The 23,997-nt window shown below is 35.5% G+C and overlaps 2 protein-coding genes across 11 annotated transcripts in view; both read left to right on the top strand.

The window, feature by feature from the left end:
- agrn (agrin) overlaps positions 1 to 2,599 on the top strand; it is a 282,408-nt gene extending 279,809 nt beyond the window's left edge. For 8 of the 9 annotated variants that reach the window (XM_048178733.1, XM_048178735.1, XM_048178734.1 and 5 more), the window contains one exon: positions 109 to 2,599. In XM_048178733.1, coding sequence (XP_048034690.1) covers positions 109 to 266 — 158 coding nt within the window. In that variant the 3' untranslated portion in view covers positions 267 to 2,599. The remainder of the gene's footprint in view (positions 1 to 108) is intronic. The other variant, XM_048178732.1, reaches the window with a different exon arrangement.
- Positions 2,600 to 8,554: 5,955 nt separating this feature from the next.
- Positions 8,555 to 23,997, top strand: part of ptpn11b (protein tyrosine phosphatase non-receptor type 11b) — a 34,123-nt gene continuing 18,680 nt past the window's right edge. Inside the window, exon 1 of one of the 2 annotated variants that reach the window (XM_048177952.1) lies at positions 8,555 to 8,738. In XM_048177952.1, coding sequence (XP_048033909.1) covers positions 8,725 to 8,738 — 14 coding nt within the window. In that variant the 5' untranslated portion in view covers positions 8,555 to 8,724. Of the gene's footprint in view, positions 8,739 to 18,460; positions 18,677 to 23,997 lie in introns of those variants that run through there. The other variant, XM_048177953.1, reaches the window with a different exon arrangement.

Here is a 23,997-nt window from a genome sequence, read left to right as displayed (position 1 = left end):
GATTGGATCACCTGAAATGGTTTGTTTAGGTCTGTTGTGTGAATATGAACTACTGTGCGGTTTATCACGTACACTTGATCTGATCTTTTCCATTCCTGTCCTCTTCAGGTGGTCTGGAGGAGCTGTCCGTAGCTCGCCGGTTGCCCAAGGCTTACAGCACAGGCTTTGTCGGCTGCGTGAAAGACGTGATAGTCGACGGGGTGGAACTACATCTGGTGGAGGACGCCTTAAACAGTCCCAAAATATTACACTGTTCTGCCAAATAGTCTGGCACCACCGTTCCTCCCAACACCATGTCTACTGCTGTAATTATTTTTCTATTTTTTGTATGCGTTTCTTTGCCTTTTATATTGGAAAAATTACATTGTTTTAATTATAATTTTGTTTTTTGGTTTGTTTGTTTTTTCCCCGCCTTTGCGTCCAATCGTAATCACGTCCTCAGTCGGCGAACGTGGTGTCACAAGACAAGCAAAAAGTCGTATTACGTTTCTGTGACAAACAACAGAACATGTACTTGCTTATTACTTGAACAGTGGCAGATGAGACCGGTGCTGTTTGTACCGTCTGGATTGCCTTCTCTCGGTGCCATAGCTCTCGCTCGCTGTCCGGCAGTCACCAAACATTCCTCTGAGCTGTTGCTGTGATCCGTTACTACGTTAAAAAAAAAAGGTCTAAAAGAAACGACTTTTTCCGCTTTATCGACACATGACAGCAACTGTTAAATACACTGAGCAAGACTATGTACGATGTTCCTCATTTATGATACCACTAACAGGGGCGAAAGCTCAAAACTTGGAGCTTTTGAATCCCAAACTGATAGTAGCTGACGTAACATTTAGCATTCCTCAAAATTCACCATTGTTTTTACCATACAAATGGCATTATTAACCTGTGAGATGTAATAAATAGTAACGAAATACATGAGACTGTGAATTTTGAAGATGCTATTTTTTGTTGCAATCATTCGTCTCATGTGTTGTGCATATCTAAAGAGCAATTACATATATAGATATATAGATATATATATATACTATGTGACCACTTGTTGCATGCATCTTTTTTAAGTGTTAAGTTGATTTTGCCTTGGTTTTCTTCATCATTCCATTCAGGGCAGAAATGTAGCTGACTACATTGCAATCTGGACATCTGATTATTCAAGTTGGGAGATATTGAAATTTTTTATATATATATATATATATACCTGCTATTTGTCAATCTGGACTTCTTGTGTGCGTGTGTGTTGGAAAAAATGGCTGTTGCAACAACTCAACTTTGGGAGGCGCTGTAACACAGGAAGAGATGAGAGACTCAAAACACATCAGGTGGACAAAAACAGCATTGACATTCTTGGCATGTTCCGTCATCGAACAAAAATCATGTATTCACTGAATTTTTTTTTTTTTTTTCTATCATGTATCAAATGAAAATGTCGCTTTAAAATGCTGTCAGCACTTGCTATAAAAAAGGGATGATGTATGTAGACCCCTTGCATCCTATGACTGTGGCCCCCATAACAGCTGTTCATGTTCAACGGTAACCAGTGAAAATATTAATGCATGGGTTTGTCAAGTCAAAATGGTTTTTGTAACCTGTTCCAAGACAAATGCAATGCTGTGGTGCTGTCTCCGTGCAAGAAATATGAGTTTGATACAAGATGCTTTGCAATATTCAAATAAGTATCACCGTATCTTTTTTTTTTTTAATGCCTCTTTTTTTTTTAACAAACCCTGGGACATTCAAGATCATCATCATAATCATGTACAGCCCTGTGTAAATTTGTTACTGAGGTTTTGTTTTAGTATTATACACTGGAAGCGAGTCTGACTTGTCTCTACATGGCATATCCTGAGCGAAGGGAGGGATCGGGGAATAATCGATCACTTCTGTGTCTGGGGTTTGATCACAGGATGTCTGAGACCGGGAGCCCTTCGTTACTGCACGAGCTGTATGGACCATTCACCCTTTTTAGTATAGCGCCCTCACCTTCACTTTTCCAGCGGACTCGATTTTTGATCTCTTTTATAATAATGGGAGTTATTTTTTGACATCCTCCAGTAGCTTTGCTCTCAAGGGATGAGGCTCATGGTGAGAACCGCCATGGAAATCTGCTGTGTGAATGGAATCTGAGAAATGCCTTAAAATCATTCACCGTTCATGGGTGACAAAAGTTCATGTCCATATTGTTCTGTGCTCTCACTTTGCCAGTATATTAGCCTCATTCCCATCATGTAAATTAATTCATAAATGTTAATAATTATATTAATAATGCTTATGAGAATTTCCGGAAGGCCTCGATAATAGTGGTTCTGGACTCTACAAAAATACTATTTACTGTACAAATACTATTTTCAGTATCTTATTTATGTCTAAAGAGGATTCTCAGTCTGGCATTTGTAAACTACTGTTTAGATTGATTGAAGTAGACCTGATGGGCAGTGCACAGAATGAGAGGCATGACGTTACCATTACTAACTTTATTACTTGTGTCTTGTGTTCCAACCACCATAAAATAAAATGTAAAACAAACTGACCTGACTTTCTGTAACATTTACTTCTGATACGTCTGTGAATAAATCCCTCCAGTTCCCAAATTGTCTAACCCAGAGTCTCCCTAGTGCTCTTATTTGATCAAAAATACAGTGAAATAGCATTACAATTTATATACGATATATAACTGTATATAAATAATAAGATTTCTATTTTAATATATTTTTAAATGTAATTTATTCCTGTAATGACACCTGAATTTTCAGCATCATTACTCCAGTCTTCAGTGTCACATGATCCTACAGAAATCATTCTAATATACTGATTTGATGCTCACGAAACATTTGTTCTTAATGTTGAAAATGTTTTTTAACAATGTGAAGTTTTTACTGTCACTTTTTATCCATTTATTCATCCTTGTTGGATAAAAGTATTAATTTCTTTTCAAATTTAAAGGTGCCCAATTGAATTTACCTTGGCATAGTCAAATAACAAGTGTTCAGAACATGGAAATGACATACAGTGAGTCTCAAACTCCATTGTTTCCTCCTTCTTATGTAAATCTCATTTGTTTAAAAGACCTCCGAAGAACAGGCGAATCTCAACATAACACCGACTGTTACGTAACAGTCGGGGTGTATGCTCCCAATATTTGCATATGCCAGCCCATGTTCCCAACATTATAAAAGGCATTAGACAAGGGCAGCCAGTTAACGTCTGGAGCTGCACACAGCCGAATCATCAGACTAGGTAAGCAAGAACAACAGTGAAAAATGGCAGCTGGAGCAATAATAACTGACATAATCCATAATAGCATGATATTTTTACTGATATTTGTAAATTGTCTTTCTAAATGTTTCGTTAGCATGTTGCTAATGTACTGTTAAATGTGGTGAAAGTTACCATCGTTTCTTACTGTATTCATGGAGACAAGAGCCGTCGCTATTTTCATTTTTAAACACTTGCAGTCTGTATAATGCACAAACACAACTTCATTCTTTATAAATCTCTCCAACAGTGTAGCATTAGCTGTTAGCCACAGAGGACAGCCTCAAATTCACTCAGAATAAAACTTTAACATCCAAATAAATACTTTACTCACATAATTCGAAGCATGCATACAGCATGCATGACGAACATCTTGTAAAGATCCATTTGAGGGTTATATTAGCTGTGTGAACTTTGTAAATGCGCTGTAATATAGTCAGCAGCTCATGTGGCAGGGAGCACGCGATTTAAGGGGGCGGCGCCCAGTGTAAATCAGTGCATTGTTAATGATGCCCCAAAATAGGCAGTTAAAAAAATTTATTTAAAAAAAAATCTATGGGGTATTTTGAGCTGAAACTTCACAGACACATTCAGGAGACACCTTAGACTTATATTACATCTTGTGAAAAAGCATTCTTGGGCACCTTTAAAAAAAAAAAAATCTTACTGACCCCAATATTTTGAATGGTAGTGTATATTACATTATGTTTAATTGTATTTGTTAAAGTCTAAAGACAAAAATGCTCATCAAATCAAGAAAAGTATTTGATGTATCATGCCATGTCATGGTATTATACATCGCAAAATTAATATTCATAAATGACTTTGAACAAACATTTGGGCCAAATATTCTATCAGCTATATTACCAGGTGACAAATGAATTTGCGCCAAAAGGCAGCAGAGTTTGATTGAAAGCACATTTGATGTCAAGAACATAAGATACGGAGAAATGTTTTTCATAAGACTTTTAAAATGATTTGTTTTTCCAACCTAACTACCCTAATGAAAAATAAATATACTAAAATGTATTTGAAATACATTTCATGCTAAGTATAGAACTGATACATTTACATATTTATTAGTCTGCTAAATTGGAACAACTAATTTTATATACTTAATGTACTTTAATTGCGTGGAAGTATTGCTGAGGTCCAACTAAAGATATTTCTTGATTGTGCTGATGTTGAACTATTGCATATAGGTATACTTTAAATATCTTGCTTTTACAGACTGATGTTGTTCAAAGTTCATAGAATCCTTATCAGTATTGACATTAAAACACATTTTAGGCTTAATATTAAAAAATGAGCACTGTCCACAAGTATACTCCAAATAAAGTTTAATTATAATTTTTATATCAGTCAGTCTCATGCAATATATCAATAAATATGTTAATACATTTGAACTATACTTAGTATGAAATAAATGTATTTTAAATACGTTACTTTTTACTAGGGTATACACTGTCAAAATACTGAAAGACACATTCCTGCAATAACACTGAATGAGCACATTTTAAAATGTGATTTTTTTTTAAAAACCAACAGAAACATACAGTAATGTCTTATTACTTTGTCTTTAATACTTGGAACGACTCAAGTGTATTGATCATTTGTGCAACAGTGATTCTCTTAAGGGCATATAAAATGTCATCGGACATGACAGGACCAGGGTTGCTTGGAGATGTTAGATAAACAGATATTGTCAAAGAACTGGCTCTAGGGGTAAAATGGTTAATGGAAAAAATCCTTTCTATTTCTCTGCATGGCAATGAGTATGAAATGATCCACACTAGATGAGCAGAAGGTTCCTTCAGTACACATGCTCACACCAGTGCAATAAAGGCTCTTTTACTGCATGTAACAAGGCTTCAGCTGTCTGGCTACATCAGGGGATCTGTGGCTCCCATTGTTCCTCCTCATGAGGTTTTAGTTTGGACTACAGGGTCCTCGGGCTGTAAGGTCAAAGGGCGTCTTGGAACAGAGCTTGTCAGCAGTACTGGCTCTTCCTTTAGTGAATGATTTCCATAAAGGAATAGTTCACACAAAAATGTAAATAGTTCCAAACAAAGTCAAAGCATAACCAACTGCTGTGTCTCCTTTAGTTCAAGAATGCATCAGCATTTTGAACAAATTGTTTGAGTGAATGTTTCAATGACTCACTCATAAAGAAAGGGCTGTAGTGAAGTGATAATGACAACATGACGAATGTAGTACATCCAGATTACATTGATAATACACTCAATCATACTATATAGAATCTTTTTTTAGTGGTCGTAAAGTATTACTTATTCAAAGTACCTACTTTTACCTGCGATTTCGGACAGTCAATTGTTTCGTTGCTGATTGAAGCAGTGTTTTGAATGAATCAGTTTGAATGAATGATTCAATGACTCACTCCAAAAGAGTCACTTGTGTGTGTATATATATATATATATATATATATATATATATATATATATATATATACACAACTAAAAAATCATGCATTGGTAAATCATAATTATGACATATTAAGTAGTGTGATGTTGGGTCCCACTTTATATTAGGTGGCCTTAACTACTATGCACTTACATTTAAATCATTAATTTGATACAATGCACTTATTTATATTTGAAAAACACCTGCATGTAATTACATATGTAATTAATTTCTGTATTTACACTTATAATTACACTATTGACCCATCCCTTACACCTTAACCCATGTAAACCTATCCATACCACCAGAGCTTTCCCTAACCTTACCCGTATCCCACTTCAATAGCAGAAAAAGTGTTTTGCAATTCAATATGAACCCAATAAGTGCATTGTACTTATTTTTTGATGTAAGTACATAGTAAAGGCCACTTAATATAAAGTGGGGCCAAAAGTTAAAACATAAAAAGTCAGATTTTTATGCAAGTAATTTAACTTTTTATGTATTTTTTATGATTTAACACTATTATGATTCACCAAAGCATGATTTTTATGTGGTGCAAATTGGCTTCTATAATATATAATACATTGTAAACATTTAAGTGTTATTGATGATTCCCAGTAGGCCTTTATATGGGTGAAATGTAGAAAAACTGTTGCACACTGTCCACAAGTATAAAGTTACAGGCACATTATTTGCATTGGCTCTTACACAGAAAACACCTGGTCAGACTCTCTGTGTAGAGAGAGAAATCCATAGATAAAGCTCCGCATTTCAGAAAATTGCATAACTGCGTCCTCCGACAGATTAATGTCCCTTAGGGCCAGTGACGTCATGGCAGCCATGCACTGCTGCAGTACAGCTGCCACCTTCAAATCACCCCAATGCAAATGGGGTCAGGCCCAAATGGAAACTGCTGAAACAAAAACAGAGTCAACATTCCTGTTGTGTATCTTCTATCCCCTAACGAAAATAGCAGCATTACAGCAAACAGTGTAATAATAATCATGCTTGAAAATGAAATAGAGGTGATAATTACCGCAGAATCTGCTAAAATAAGAGTGTCATGACTTGAGGGAGAGAAGTGAATATATAGTATGTACATCACTTCATTATGGCCCTCTCTCAGAGGTGTTTTTGGACCTCTAAATGTCTGTCACCTCCAGCAGGAAAAAATGGAGGTGCTAAAAACCTCTTACACAAGACCACTTTCAAAGTTTTCATAAGTAATCACAGTGGAAAAAAAACCTTTACTCTTCCAGATTTTTATTATTATTGTTTTTGTTGGTAATATGGTTATTATTCTTAGAGTTTTATGATCAATTTCAAACACGCAAATATCTCAAATGAAACAAAATATTGGTATATCAAATAATATTTCCTTGCTATAATGATTATATATATTTCTAAACAGAATTAAACAGTACACAGTTTTGTCAGGTGACCTAAAAATGTACAAGATGAGTCATAAATATAGTTTTTTCTTGGACTGTAATGATAAATGTGTATGCAGTATTTGCTAATTTAAATGTGTCAATGTTTTCCAGTTTTGGTTTCATGGGGTAAGCAGGCCTAAACATTTTAATTAAAAAGCCAAATATATAAGAAACACACACACATAGAGAGAGAGAGAGTTAAACTGTGTCTATAAATAATCTTAATTATGTCAGATAACACTTAAACAAAACATGGTCAGGTCAAAGTGTTTTGGTTCCAAATTGTTATCAATTTTACTGGTAGTCCACTGTATGAAGAATTTATTAATTGGGTATAATATGTCACAGTTTACTTTATTTTGCTATCCTCACTTACATAAATGAACTATAGTGTCCTGTACCCACTAGTATAAAAATATAAAAAATACAAAATATCAAAAATACCAAAATTTTTGCTTTGACTGTATATATATATATATATATATATATATATATATATATATATATATATATATATATATACACACACACAGTGGGTACGGAAAGCTCAGTCACAGTGATCTTTGGGTTCTTCTTTACCTCTCTCACCAAGGCTCTTCTCCCCCGATAGCTCAGTTTGGCCGGACGGCCAGCTCTAGGAAGGGTTCTGGTTGTCCCAAACATCTTCCATTTAAGGATTATGGAGGCCACTGTGTTCTTTGGAACCTTAAGTGCAGCAGAAATTTTTTTGTAACCTTGGCCAGATCTGTGCCATGCCACAATTCTGTCTCTGAGATCTTCAGGCAGTTCCTTTGACCTCATGATTCTCATTTGCTTTGACATGCACTGTGAGCTCTAAGGTCTTATATAGACAGGTGTGTGGCTTTCCTAATCAAGTCCAATCAGTATAATCAAACACAGCTGGACTCAAATGAACCATGGTTCTATATATATATATATATATATATAAATATATATATATATATATATATATATATATATATATATATATATATATATATCTAACATTAATGACACTAAAGTATAATTAATATAAATATTAATAAGAATGAGAATAGGATGAGAGATTGAGTGCAAATACCCCTATTTTAAATGTTGAAATTTTGTGATATATAACAACTAAATAAGCAAATGTTTTTATATATTTCCTATAATAACACATTGGCTGATGCATCATCATCCTGTACATACTAAACTTATACCTAAATCTGTTACAATTTAAAAGCAAACGACTGAGCGGGTCTAACGCTATGAAGACATGTCTAGCTTCAATCTGTCCCCGAGCTGAGGAGATACAGAATACAGTAAGATGAAAAGTGGTGTCAACTGGTGCCTGGCTATTCTCCAACCAGTCCTGTCATATGTCAAATGGTAAGAGCTTAATAATAACTGACTTTTTGAAAAGGTTGGATAAAGTTTTTCCAGTCTGTTGTCAGTGGTGTTTTCCCTCTGTCAGTGAGAGGCGGAGGGAGTGAGTGAGAGTCGGGCGCTGTGTGACGCCCCTCGCTCGCGCTCAGCTCCGCTGCAGTGACTCGGCGAAGGCAGGATCATTTATTACACTTTCCCCTTCAGTCCGCTCAAACACATTTGACATCTGACAGCTCCCAGGACGGCCATGACGTCTCGAAGGTAAGCTGAAGGCGACATTAAAACTGCAAGAGCGGGTGCTGATGGTAGGCTACTGTTACTGTATGAATGAATCGAGCACGACACAGCAGCTCAATGAGTCGGACTCGGGCTTTACTCCAGCCTCCTGATCCTCTCTGGCCCATTATACTGTATGTGTTCGCTTTGCTCAACGGTTTTGTACAGTAGAGTATTTAGGAGTAGTTTGAGTCATTTTTCATTTCGTTTATTTCAGTAGTATGTAGCTCTCGCTACCGGATATCGAATATGAATAAACAGTAGCACAAAGTCACTGTGACAGTTTCTCTCAATGCAGTTTAAACTGTGCTTTATTCGTTTATTGAGACGATTTATTAGGAGACTTATGGTAAAGACCTCTTACTGTATTTACTGTATATCGTGTGCTAAAATAACAATAGTTAAAAAAAAAACGTTAATGCCGGATGACAGAGATTTGAGATAACCGTTAGAAATATGAACTGAAAATATCTTTAAAGCTGCAAATAAGGAGACCAAATTACCAAAATACTGAGACTATATTAATTAAAAAATTCTTATCTTGTCATACTTTATCCAGGTTTAGTCATTAATCCTAGGTAGATTTCACACTGTATGGAACCCCGTTACCTAAATAACGTCCTTATTTGCATATTAATGAGGTCAATAAAACTGATTGGACAACTACAGCACGCGACATGTTTTAATAACTGTGCAGCTGTATAATTGTCGCCATGTTGATCAGCTTTGGCTGTCTTGAGACTTATGAAACACAAACAAAACAGCAGTGTCGTTAATCTACATTGTATCTAAGACATGAAGAGTAAACACAGCCTGTGAAATTTCGATAAATGTACAATAATAATGAATATTTAATAAGGTAAGCCCTGAGGCATTTTATAATTAGACGTTGCTAAACAACTCTAGAGCTGGGTTTTCAATTTAGCTAGGATTAAAACGCATCTAAAAAGAAGATGGTTACTTGTGATTTGACACTGGTTTTGTTTCCAAAAGTTGGACATAGGCCTACGATTTCATTCAAATCTGCATTGATATCGAGATTCATTGTGTAATGCACCTACACAAAGAACGAAGCACACATCAGTTATTGTAAGAGTTTGCACAGGTGGCCTTGGGTAAACAATGTATGGGAACAACACTTTGTGTGGCTATATACTTGCACTATCCACTCACTTACCGTTAGCACAACATATTTCAGAATTCACTTTTGGTTATGACTTCTGCATGCTTTCATTTGTCGGAGTAGTCTGTGAGCCTTTGGCCTTTACTCTGTCTTTACATCATCTGTTATATAAATAGTTGTGCTGCCAACAATTACCATTGACTATTATTAGCATCATTAGATTATCATGGTGTCATTCTCATCACATTAAAGGAATAGTTTACCCAAACATGCAAACTCTGTCATCATTTAAGCTATTCTTCCAAACCTACATGACTTTATTTCTTCATTGAAGCTTAAAAAGAGATGTTAGGCAGAATGTTTGAAAACTCACTTCCAAAAAGTCATACACATAAGGGTGAGTAAATGATGGCATATCCCTTTAAATGGTATGAAAACTGATCCCACTTAACAGTACATAATGGAGGATGAATCTGTCTAATGTGCAAAACTGAAAGGGGCCTGTATGTTTTGCCGATTTGCGGTTATCTATGCTACACAAACGGGAACCTGAAAAATTATATAAATATAGGATTTGCATATATTACACTTGTTTTATTGTTTATTGTTTTATTGTTCACAAGAGGATTTGCATAGTAGAGGCTAATAAAATTACCCTGATGCTCATGCATATTTAACTCATTGTCGTAAACAGCATTTAAACTGCTCTGGGTGGGCAAAAATAGATTTTTTTATTATTATTATCTTTATATAATGTGGAAGACTTTTTCTTGGTCACTTAGCCCACCTGCTGCTGCGTTCTTTATTTGGCATTATTTTGAATTTCCTTATCTCTAGTTCATAAAGCACCTTTTGTGTATGTGTGTGTTTGTGTAAGCATGTGAGTAAGCGTGTACAGGAAAGAGGAAAAAGGAAGAGATGGCTCACGGCGTGGTTATTTTTGTGGGGTCATGAAAATATGTGGTCATGAATTTTTAGTTGCTCGTAAATAGTTGTCTGTTGTCAAAATTTCCACACTAAGTTTTCCATGTATGCTACTGTTCAAAAGTTTAGGGTCGAAAAAAGTTAAGTGTTGAAAACAGTTGTGCTGCTTAAGATTTTTGCGGAAAACGTGATACATCATTTCCAAGATTCATTGATGAATAGAACGTTTAAAAGAACAGCATTTACAGTATATGAAATAGAAATAGTAACATTATGAATGTCTTTACTGTCACTTTAATGCATTCTTGCTGAATACACAAACACGCACACACACGAAAACACTAGACTTGCATATCTGAAAGCAGAAGGGACAGGACCGATAGCACAGAACTAAAAATTCACTGACAGGAAAACTGCCGGCAGTGTGGTGAAATGAGATAGCCTGTCCAAAATTTCCAGGAATTCTACTTGTCATGACCAAAGTTTTGTTGAGTTTTTTATCACAGTCATCCATTATCTTATTGCCCTCGAAGCACCAGGATAGTTTTCCTTTGTGCTATTGATATTTATGTTAGAATTAAAATGAAAAGTGTCAAACTGCAGTCTATTACCATAGTGGTCATATGTTGTGATTTGTGGATTTCACATCATGGATTGATGATTATCGTTCTTTTTATAAATGGACCCTTAAAATCGGTCCAGCAGAGTCACTGATACTCAGCATGACCGACACAATATTTTTTAATTCAAGGAATTATTTCATAGCAGAATAAATGAAGAATAATATCAATTGTGGGGAAAATGTAGTAAATGATATGGATGTCTTAAATTTCATGTTTCATATCAGAAATATCAATTTTTATTATTCTACTAGACTCCCCTTTTAGAATGCGAAGCCAGGACTTGACCCCATTCCAGGAGGCTATTTCTGTTGGAAGAGTTGTTATCAGCTGTCGAGAATTTGAATATGATTGTCGACGTTAGATTTTGTTTCACATGTCCTTGGGCTGCCTGACCCGGTGGCAAGTTCAAAAATGGCAACATATTTGTCCCTCAGTCAGGGCAGAGAGAGGCTCCACATCAAGCCTTGAATGTAGCATTATAGCTATGTGTGGGGATTGATTTAACCGTACATTTATGTGCTTGGGGTATTTTGTAATGGAGGCTAAAATCAATCATCTCACACTTTCAGATTCGCTGCCATAATGTCCCATATACTATATGTTCCATACTCTTACTTCCATATAGGGCTTGGCGATATGGCCAAAAATATTATCACAGTATTTTTTTCCATATCATATGATATTGCATACTGTAGTATTAACTACAATGAACTGATAAACTGTAATAAATACTGTAGTATACTTTAGTGTGGTGTATTGTAGTGTAATATACCCTATGGTTGTAGAAAACTTGGTACAGTTTTGGGTAAAGTAATTTGTTTATATTACTATAGTTATTATATTACCACAGCAACTATATAGAATTACCACAACAAATTAATTCAAGTACTCAACACCATAGTATTTACTATAAATTGCTATAGTATTTTTTCATGTGGGATGGATGAAAAAATATCTTGGTTGTATGATATTCCTTATATTATTATTATTATTATTACTTTGAGAAGTACATTTTTGTATACAGTAATGGGTAACACTTTAGTATAGAGAACACATAGAAACCATTAAAGGGTTAGTTCACCCAAAAATGAAAATTCTGTCATTTATTACTCACCCTCATGCCGTTCCACACCCGTAAGACCTTCGTTAATCTTCGGAACACAAATTAAGATATTTTAGTTGAAATCCGATGGCTCCGTGAGGCCTCCATAGGGAGCAATGACACTTCCTCTCTCAAGATCCATAAAAGTACTAAAAACATATTTAAATCAGTTCATGTGAGTACAGTGGTTCAATATTAATATTATAAAGCGACGAGAATATTTTTGGAGCGCCAAAAAAAACTAAATAACGACTTATTTAGTGATAGCCGATTTCAAAACACTGCTTCAGGAAAATTCGGAGCATAATGAATCAGTGTATTGAATCTGTTGTTCGGACCGCCAAAGTCACGGTCATCAAATCAGTCATCACTAAATAAGTCGTTATTTTGTTTTTTTGGTGCTCCAAAAATATTCTCGTCGCTTTGTAATATTAATTTTGAACCACTGTACTCACATGAACCGATTTAAATATGTTTTTAGTACCTTTATGGATCTTTTTGGATTTTTGGGTGAACTACCCCTTTAACTACAACTTTTCCCTCAATAAACTCCTAATTTACTGCTTATTAATAGTTAGTAAGGTAGTTGTTAAGTTTAGGTATTGGGTAGGATTAAGAATGTAGAATAAGGTCATGCAGAATAAGTCATTAATATGTGCTTAATAAGTACTAGTAAATAGCCAATATACTAGTAATATGCATGCTAATAAGCAACTGGTTAAAAGATCCTAAAATAAAGTGTTACCCAGTAGTGATATATTTCTGTCATAATTTCTTAAGTTTAAATCGAACTTTTATTTTGACGGTTTGTCGTGAAGATCTTTAAGTTTTCGTTTCAGTTCCAGTGTGTATTTGACGGTAGCTTTTCTCAAATTAAATGACGAAAAGTTTGTAAAGTGCCTCTCAAAGCAGCTCTGGAGATGAAGTTCATGTGTTCATTTCCTCATATATTGAGACGGCAGACATTGAAAACACCATGGGCGACACGTGTGTGAGTTTGTGTATTGGATGAAACCGTGTATCTTCATTCTCAGAGACGCGCAGAAGTCACTTATTCACTGTCGCGTTTATTTCTGCTGTGTGATATCAAAGTCCCTTTCAAGGAAAGTCTGTTCACTCGGCAGCCATATTTGCAACATCTCTGGGCAGCTATTTCGGGCATCCAAGACCAGGTCCAATCTATTTGATTGGGGGAATCCTAAAATCTCAAAAACTGCTTGGCGAACTTACAATTAAACAACATATTTCAAATCAGCAACAAAATCTGACATGAACTTTCCCATAAACATTGTTTCTTATGCGCAAATAGCGTTTAAAAAGCTTATTTTTCAGGCTCGACAAGTCAACGCGCATGTGCAGTCCTAAGCGCGAGTCTCAGGTTTCTATGGGAACCGGAGCTTCTAACTGTAGCTGCAGTGACCAGGGTTGCCAGGTTTTCACAACAAAACCCGCCCAATTGCTTCTCAAAACTAGCCCAATCGTGTTTCAGGCAAAGACTATAGAATAACACAAGACATGTCACTCGTATTGTTTTGAATGGGAGAAAGTGTAACGCGCAATATGGCGGAATAAGTCCCGCCTTCTAAATAAGAGCCAATCGCCGACTGGTAAAGTCATCGCGTCACTTCAGCGGCCGTTAGAATCCCCGGTTTCTATAGAAACAGTCAGACGCGCGCCTCCAAAGAGACGCGCATTTAGGTATTCGCATGCGCATTAGCTTGATCCAGCCTGAAAAATAGTTTTTTTTGTCATGATTCGAGCGTTTAGAAACTAAATTTATGAGCCGGTTGTTGTTAGATTTCATTGGTGATTTCAAATATGAAATTTAATCGTAAGGTTGGCGAACGGTTTTGGAGAATTTGATGTTTCCCCATTTAAAGAGATTGCATGATGCCCAGGATGCCCAAGGGGCGTTTCAAAGATGGCCGCCGAGTGAAATGACTTGTCTTAAAGGGACTTTGTTTCAAGGTAAAAATTGTGTTCCAGGGGTATTAAACCCACGGATATTAAAAACAACCCACGGCAACAGTGTAAAAGTAGCCCAATTCCGTGGGAAAACCGCAGACTTGGCAACACTGGCAGTGACACAATGACTTTATCAATAAGCGATTGGCTCTTTTATTCAGAAGGCTCTTTTAGAGGCTCTTTTTCTCCCATTCGTAAGTAATAGAAGTGAACCGTCTTTATAGTCTTTGGTAATATGCTGTTTAGATGAATCCATATCGAGTAAAATTGTCCAGAGCTTATCATCGTTATTGACGTAAATCTTATCGTGATCTCTATATGGTATTTTTTATCGACAGTTTATCGGTTTTGAAATAGCCTTATGTTTTTGAAAGAAGTCTCTTATGCTCACCAAACTTAGTATTGTTGTAAATATTATTACAATTTAAAACAACTGTTTTTGTGATTTATTTTAATATATTTTAAAATGTAATTTATTCATTTTCAGACATACTCTAGCCTTGAGTGTCACATGATCCTTGAGAAATCATTCTAAGATGCTGATTTGCTGCTCAAGAAACATTTCTTATTCACATTATTGTTGAAAACAGTTGTGCTACTTAGTATTTTTGTGGAAACCATGATACACTACTGTTCAAAAGTTTGAGGTAAATAAGACTTTTTTTAAAGGCTGTCCTTGTCGTTCAATTCATCAAAGAATCCTTTTTTTTATGTTTTCAACATGTATAATAATATGAAATGCTTCAGCAGCATATTAAAATGATTTCTGACATGTGACCCTGAAGACTGGAGTAATGATGCTGAGAATTCAGCTTTTTCCACCACAGCAATAAATTACATATAATTTACAAGTTACTGTTTTTACTGTATATTTGATCAATTCTTTAAAAAAACAATAAAAATAAACTGTGTGTGTATATATATATAGATACACTAATTACAGGACTGTGTTTAAGAGAACCCACTATGTCACCGCTAGACTGACATGTGGTAGCATAATCAGCTTTTCTAAAAATATCAGTAACGGTCCCAAAATCCAGCCAGAGAGACCCGTCTGCCCCCAATATAGATGAGAGAGGGTCTTTGAAGCTGAGTTGGGGGTACTATGTATATCGCTTTTTGTCACCGAGCCTGTCGCTTTAAATAGCCGACTGTGTTGAACTTGAGACATTATGTAAGAGGGAAGAGGCAGCTCTCTGTGTGCACGTGGGCCTGTGTGTTTCCCCTGTCAGAACACTGCTGCAGCACTTTCCGCCTGATATTGCTCACTCTCTCTCACTCTCTCTCTGGCCTACACTGTACAACCCGTTTGTGCCCCCGAGTTATCATAAGCAAGAGTCTCTGGTGTCACTCAACAGTATGTGCCAATATGGATTATGGCCATTCCCGTTTTAGATATCCTTTGCCATTTTTAATCTCATTTGCTTGTTGGTTTTATTATTATTAAAATAATCATATTATTTTTATAACAATTATTTAACAGCATTCAGTGTCTGTGGTGTTCGTTCATCTTGTTAGAATTTTTTTTTGCCATAGTTCATTGCTATTTTTATCACGCTGCATGCTGGACAATGGCTGTTAATTATTAAACCAGGGGAGCAAGTCCTGCATTTATTTTATTGAAGGGGAAGCTAAAAGAACAGAAGCGCTCTTCCTTTGCATTCATTAATCAGACTATTATAACACTAATGGCCTCAGATTACACTTATTGTGTCCTTATGAGATTTTATAAGGTGTAATGGGAAGTTACAGGACAATATTACTTCCATTGAAAAGGGGGTGATAAAGCATTAAAGAGAATTGATAAGACTTAAAGCAGAAGTGTACCATTTTTCGACTTTGAAATACTGGTTTCACAGACATGGCTTAGATTAAGCCGGGACAAGCCTTAGTTCAATTAGGACATTTAAGTAGCTTCTATAAACATGCCTAAGAAAAAAAAAAAAAAACATTATTACTGGTGTGCATATTGAGACAAAACAATGGCATTGACATATTTTAAGATATATCAGTGCTAGTGGCATTTGTGTCCCATTTTGAGATGCAGAGATGACCAGAAGTGAGTAGATTGATTCCTCAAAAGTCAAAACACTGACTTTTTGGCGGAAAACACTGCTATTTGTTTGAGCATCCTGGCATAGCAACATTGACTCAACCAGTGGTGTGTTTTTGAGGCTGTTTGTCCAACCAGTGGCAGATATTTGGGAAACATGTCATTATTATTTTTTGCAATTATGTTTGGTGGCACATAAATGACACACTTCAGCTTTTTCTAAAGCTTAGGGTTAAACTTATAATATTTTGGACTCATGATATTGTGTCCAGCTCCATTCTGGGGAAATCCGGGTGTTTTCCTGGCGCTCAGGTCTGTCCTAATTCTCTCTGTCCCTTAGTGACTCATGCCAGAGTTCCTCTGTAATTATAAAAAAAGCTTCGTAAGCAGTATTTTATTCACATGTTGTTTACTGTGTCTCTTTTAAAATCAGTCAGACATTTAGATACAGAATTACTTGGCAAGCAATTTACAGTAACATACTGTTTTCATAAGCTGGCAAGTGCACACTTAAAGTGCTTGAGCAGAGCAACAAATCTACCTTATAGAAACTTCCACGTGTGCTTAAAAGTCACTTGCTGTGGTATTTATAGTAGCTTTCTCTCATAATAAAAAAATATTTCTCAGTATCTTTGTTTTGTTTGCCACTAAAAATATTGAACCAGCCTTAAAACATAAGTTTACTTGAGAATCAAAATATCAAAATTGTGTAAGATATTAAGACTTGTTTTCAGAGTATGTATCTTGAATTAATTGTATTTTTCTTATGCAATTGCTAAATGTTTTCTCATTAAATTTTGTAGGATTCATGATTAAAACAAGAAAAAAACTTTTGACAAAGGGGTAAAAACTTAATTATAGATTTTTATAGTTAAGACACTTTTATTCAGAAAGGAAACATTATATGGTGAAAAAATGACAATAAAGACATTTATGTTACTAAATATTTCTATTTCAAATAAATGCTGTTTAAAATTCCATATTTTCCACACTTAAAGTGATAGTTCACCCAAAAATGAAAATTCTGTCATCATTTACTCACCCTCAAGTTCCAAACCTGTATGAATTACTTTCTTCTGTTGAACATAAAACAAGATATTTTGAAGAATATGGGTAACCGAACAATTGATATGCCCCATTGACTTCCATATAGGAAAAAAATACTATGAAAGTCAACTGTTTGGTTACCCCCATCCTTCATAATATCTTCTTTTGTGTTCAGCAGGAGAAAGAAATTCATACAGTTTTGGAACAACTTGACAGAATTTTCATTTTTGGGTGAACTATCCCTTTAAATATGCAGCACAACCATTTTTAACAAATAATAATAATAAATGTTTCTTGATCACCAAATCAGCATTGATTTCTTAAAATGGCCATTGGCCACTGAAATTCCAGCTTTTCCAATAGAGGTAAAATAAAATTATATTTTATAATAATATATATAATTTATTACTGTAATTATGATCAAATATATGCTATCTTATTATTTATTTATTTTATTTTTTAGTTTTATTGACCCCAAACTTTTGAACGTTGGTTTATTAAAGCAAAAGTTAACTGTTTTAAGCATGTTCAGATATTTTTTTACTGGAAAATAATACAAAATACTGATTTACTGCAATGACAATATGATTATTTGATGCCATAAAACATTTTTACATGTGTATGGTTTTTCAGTATGCTTTAGTACCTAAGCTGCTCCGAATATGATCTTGTACTCTACCATTTTCAGTTTGATTTCTGTGTGTGTGTGTGTGTGCAGTACAGTGTCTTTTTTTCCCAAAAGCTGCCACTCTGCATTTAAACATAATGATAGTAAAGATAAAGGGTGTAAGAGTGTGACGTGCAGCATGGCAACGCTGCGTCACGTTCAGAGAGAGAGCAAGAGAGGAAGGGGGGGCAGGAGGGATGGACAGTTGCTCAAAAGCTGATTGTGCTGGCTGCCTTTCCTATCAGGGCAGCTCACACGCATCCAAATCCCAGATTAAACACCCCCACCTCTCTTTCCAACCAGCAGCACTCCTACAAGTCCCTGCCCCCTCTCTTCCTCCTTGTGTAACTGTACCAAGCGTGGATTACCAACTCTGAAGCAAAGCAGGGGCTCTGACAGGCTCCGAACAGAATGGTGAGGTAGGAACATGAGGCATTAGTTGCTGTTATCATTTTGTATCTGGTCGATGCCATTTTCACGGCCAAATTCACATGCGGTTGCGTTACGCGTTTCTTTTGCTGTTTGTGCAGGAGTGTGTGTGTGTGTGCGCACTTTGCAGGATGGTTTGTGGTTTTGTGGCTGTGTGTGTTGTGCTGGAGGAAAGCTCCTGGAGAGCTGCTGGGAGCTCAGTGAGGCTTAGAAGTGACCCGGAGCTGTTTGTTCCTAGGTGCAGATCCTTGCCTGAAAATCCTGCATCTGTACAGACCTGTTCGAATAATAGACCAGACCCTCCATCATGAGAATGAAACGCTAAAACAAAGCCAAAACAGAAACTCGTCCATTTGGTGTTACTTTTTATGTGCGATCTTTATTTTTCTTATTGTGAAATTGGGAAGTTATTGTTATCTGTTCTTATAGTTTCAGAGAACATTTTTAGTGAAGAGCTGACAGGAGTTTTGGGAACTGAAAAGATAGGTTAAGAAGTCAAACTAAGCTCACTATCATTGTTTTATGAAAATACATAACAGCTTAGCTAAGATTAGTGTCACCTGCTGTTTTAGGCTAAGCAAAATGAAAATTTCATTTACTCTGTGTATTTTCGGATGACCTCAAATCCCACAATTACCTACTGAGATGTTTACCAAATATGGACATACATTTTCAGAAATACTTTTTTGTAGTCAGTTGCATCATGTTCCATATTCCAATGAATTTGAAGTCTCAGTTAAATATTCTAAAACAGAATATTCTTGCTTTAATGTTGCAAAATGATACAGAGCCCATGTATAGTCAGCTAATGTATGATGACGTTTATCTGCACGGCACAGGCCGCATTTAGTGCTATATCTTTCTTTCAGTTCTTCATGACATATAGGGCATGTTTATCATACTGGATGTTTACAAAAATATATAAATAACTCTTATGTTCGCACTGTACACTGTAAACCTTCAGCTGACAGAAAAAAATGAACTCATACCGGGTGATGATAAATTTCATAAGGGTTTGTCTTTATAGTGACTTAAGCATGTTAAGCATATAGTGACATATATCTAAATATTTATTTTTATATATTTTATCTTAAATATTAATAATATAACATAGTATAACATAGCATAGCAAAAACAATAACATAGCAAAAAAACATAATTTTAGAAATATTGTAATGTAAACATACATATATTGTTGTTGAATATAATATATATTTTCAGCATAAATTATAAGGTAATTCAAAACCCATACAGTGATACACAGTGTATTTTCCTGTTAAATTGAATATATTTTTTCACTGCATATGCTATGGTAGCTCACAGTTAACCTATTCTTTTTCATTACAATTACAAACGTCTATATACATTTGTGTACAACTTTTTTTCTAGGACGTAGTTGCTTGGGCTTGCTTTTCTGAAAGTCATTGTCAGGAGGAAAATTGCTGACAGAAATGTCAATGAATTATTAATCCACATATATTTTAATATTTTTTTGCTTCAGCTGCAAACTTTACAGAAGATAGGGAAGTTAGCGACCATGCATAGTGATGATGTGACAAGAGAGGAAAATATAGCCCTTTTGACAAACATAGAACCGTAAGCAGTGAGTCACGATGAGGAGGAAAGAGATGCAGAACTCTCAACATCCCCTCTGAGCAGTAAAACAGTGATTACTAATGCTCACAGGTAGAAGCAACACAACATCAAGAGCACTATAACACTTACGCTATGTTGAAGAACTGGAGGAAGTGAGTGATGTTTCCATGGAAGGATGGAGGGAAAAAAATGTTTAGAGTTTAAACTGACAGTATCAGTGTAAGACATGAAGTTCATTAAGACCTCTGCTTTCGATAGCATTTGAGGCATGTTGTAGAAAATTTTGAGTTTTGACAACAATAGGGCCGATGTGAGCTGTGTTGTCACTAAATCTTACATTTCTTTTTTAATTTCAATATCACCAATGTAATGTTATCAAGCTGGCTAACATAAATGAGGTTTTGTTGAAGTAAGGAATGAGTTGAACTTATTTTTTGTAATGACAGCAAGATTCTGCTTTACTTTGTATTGAACCCTGAATATTCCCTTAATTCATACGTAACAGAATTTATCTTAAAATCATTGAATGACAGTATGGAATGTTTTGTTATTATATTCAACACTTGAAAATTATACGCATTATTTCAGAAATTAGGATTATTTAGCAATTTATGTGTACGCAACAGTTCAAAAGTTTGGGGTAAGTACGTTTTTGTTTCCTTTTTTTTTAATTAAATTGTTCATTAGTAATGGTTAAATCTTTTACACTGTTAAATATTTCTATTTCTTTTTTAAAGGTCCCGTTTTTCGTGTTTTTTTGAAGCTTTGATTGTGTTTATAGTGTGCAATATAACATGTGTTCATGTTTCGCGTGTAAAAAAACACAGTATTTTTCACATAATTTACTTATCTGTATACCGCTGTTTCCACTGTCATAAAAACGGGCTGATGACTTCCTTGTTCTATGAAGTCCCTCCTTAAGAAATGCGTAACGAGTTCTGATTGTGCCAGCGGTTCCTGTGTTGTGATTCGACAGCTCTGAGCGCACCGTGCCCGGAAAAGTCACGCCTCTTACCATAACGTGGAGATGCACGCGCTCAGTGTTATTGTAAACATGTCTTTAATTTTACCCTATCAATTTGAGCCGGAATCAGACCCGGTGATTGGACTGCGGGATGAAAATAACAGCGTTTCGACGACATGGCGACAAACACACTCTACAAACGCAACTCTTGTGTATTCCTGTGGGCGGAGGTTAGTCAAAAAACTGTTTTAGTGACGTCATTAAAGAAGGAAGTAGAGGGATGTAGTCCAAACTGCCCGTTCGATGTAGGCGACTTCTGTTAAATAAAATATCTCGCTTGGAATTGAACTTTGAGCTTTAAAATTTTACAGATTTTATTTATACTCTAACAACAACATTACACACTAACTAAAGTTTGAAACATGGGATCACGAAGAACGGGACCTTTAAATGAATGCTGTTCTTTTGAATTTTCCATTCATCAAAGGACTCACATTTTCCACAAAAATCTTAAGCAGGACAGCTGTTTTCAATATTGATAATAAAAAAAAGTTTCTTGAGCATCAAATCAGAATGATTTCTGAAGGATCATGTGACACTAGTAATGATGCTGAAAATCAGCTTTTCCATCACATGAATAAATTACATTTTTAAATATATCAAAATAAAAATTGTAAGAAGTTTAAATTTGTATAATTTAAATTGTAATAATATTTGACAATATTACTGTTTTTACTGTATTTTGATCAAATAAATGCATTCGTGGTGAACATAAGAGACTTCTTTTGAATGGTAGTGTATATAACAGCAATTACACAATGTGGTCAGGTTCTGTCAAGATGAAAGTAAGTGACCTTTATGCGGTCACTTAAAGTGAGATTAAGACATGCAGCCTAGCAGGCAGCCACGCTCTGAAACAGCACGCAGATAAAATTACTCCTGACCCCTGACCGACCATTCACAAAGCCTTCTCACGTGAGGGAGCCGGTATACAGACGGGCTGCAGGCAGCCAGACAGCTGGGGCCCAACACTAGCCCAGATTACACATGACCTCCTGTACGCCCCCCCCATCAACCCCAAAGGATTAGGAAATAACTTTTCGAACACAGCAAATCGTAACTGATTAGAATTGGCGCTCGCCGTGAAATTGGACACAAATATACATGTGGCTAAGCTTGCCTGATGACATCATTAGAACGGGTGGGTGAACCAAAGAGTTTGCAGAGCCTGAGATGTACGGGATACAGAAGTACATATAGAGCCCATTTTATTTGAATTTAAATGTACTGTTCAAAGGTTTGGGGTTGGTTAGATTTTTTTAATGCTTTTAAATTAATGGGTTAGTTCACCCAAAAATTCATTAATCATTAATTACTCACCCTCATGTCGTACCAAACCTGTAAGACCTTCGTTCATCTTTGGAGCACAAATTAAGATATTTTTGATGAAATCCGAGGGTTTCTGAACTACACATAGGCAGCAACCTCATCGCACCTTTTGAGGTCCAGAAAGGTAGTAAAGGCATGGTTAAAGTAGTCCATGTGACTACAGTGGTTCAACCTTAATGTTATGAAGCGACGAGAATACATTTTGTGCAAAAACAAAACAAAAATAACGACTTTATTTAACAATTTGAACTGTTGTCACACGCAGTTGGCAATGTAGGCTTCCATGTTTACGTCCGAACGCCGGCTCAGTATTGGCCAACGCTGTAGTCGTAAGCAGCACAACGCATGCATATGATGCTGACGCGGGGACCGGCCAATAATGAGTCAGCGTTGTGACATACAGCAGGGAAGCCTGCACTGTGTTCACTATGTCAACAGCGAATGACAACAGTTCAATTTGTTAAATTAAGTCGGTTTTTTTTTGTTTGTTTGTTTTTGTGCACAAAAAGTATTCTCGTCACTTCGTAACATGAAGGTTGAACCACTGTAGTCACATTGACTATTTTAACAATGTCTTTACTACCTTTCAAGACCTCAAAAGGTGCAAAGACGTTCAGAACATTCAGTGTGGTTCAGAAACCCTCGGATTTCATCAAAAATATCTTAATATCTTTGTGTTCCGAAGATGAACGAAGGTCTTATGGGTTTGGGACGACATGAGGGTGAGTAATTAAAGACAGAAATTTCATTTTTGGGTGAACTAACCCTTTAAGTCTCTTATGCTCACCGAAGCTGCATTTATTTGATCAAAAATACAGTAAAAACAGTAAAATTGTAAAATATTATTACAATTTCAAATAAATATTTTCTATTTTAAAGTTTTAAAATGTAATTTTAGAATTTTCAGCATCATTACTCCAGTCAGAAATCATTCTTATATGATGATTTGGTGCTCAAGAAACATTTCTTATTATTGTCAATGTTGAAAACAGCTGTGCTGCCTCATATTTTTGTGGAAATCATAAAAAATTTTCAGGATTCTGTGATAAATAGAAAGTTTTTACTTTTGTAACATCATAGATGACTATACTGTCATTCGATCAGTTTAATTCATTGTTGCTGAATAAAAGTATTTCTTTCAAAAAAAAAATCTTATTGACCGCACACTTTTGAACAGTAGTGTATATGAAATAAAGCATAAAATTTACAAATAAAGAACATTTTTGTATTAGTGATTTTTTCAGACTTTCGCACAACACTGTACCTTTAAGAGAAGTGCTGGCATATTTTTGCAAATTTTGATCATGAGATAAAGGTAAAGCTCTGTTAGCTATTGATCATCAGGACTTGATGTATTTGCTG

This window comes from Megalobrama amblycephala, linkage group LG24 (assembly GCF_018812025.1).
Source record: "Megalobrama amblycephala isolate DHTTF-2021 linkage group LG24, ASM1881202v1, whole genome shotgun sequence".
Classification (NCBI taxonomy): Eukaryota; Metazoa; Chordata; class Actinopteri; order Cypriniformes; family Xenocyprididae; genus Megalobrama; species Megalobrama amblycephala.
This window is presented reverse-complemented; position numbering and strand designations above follow the sequence as displayed.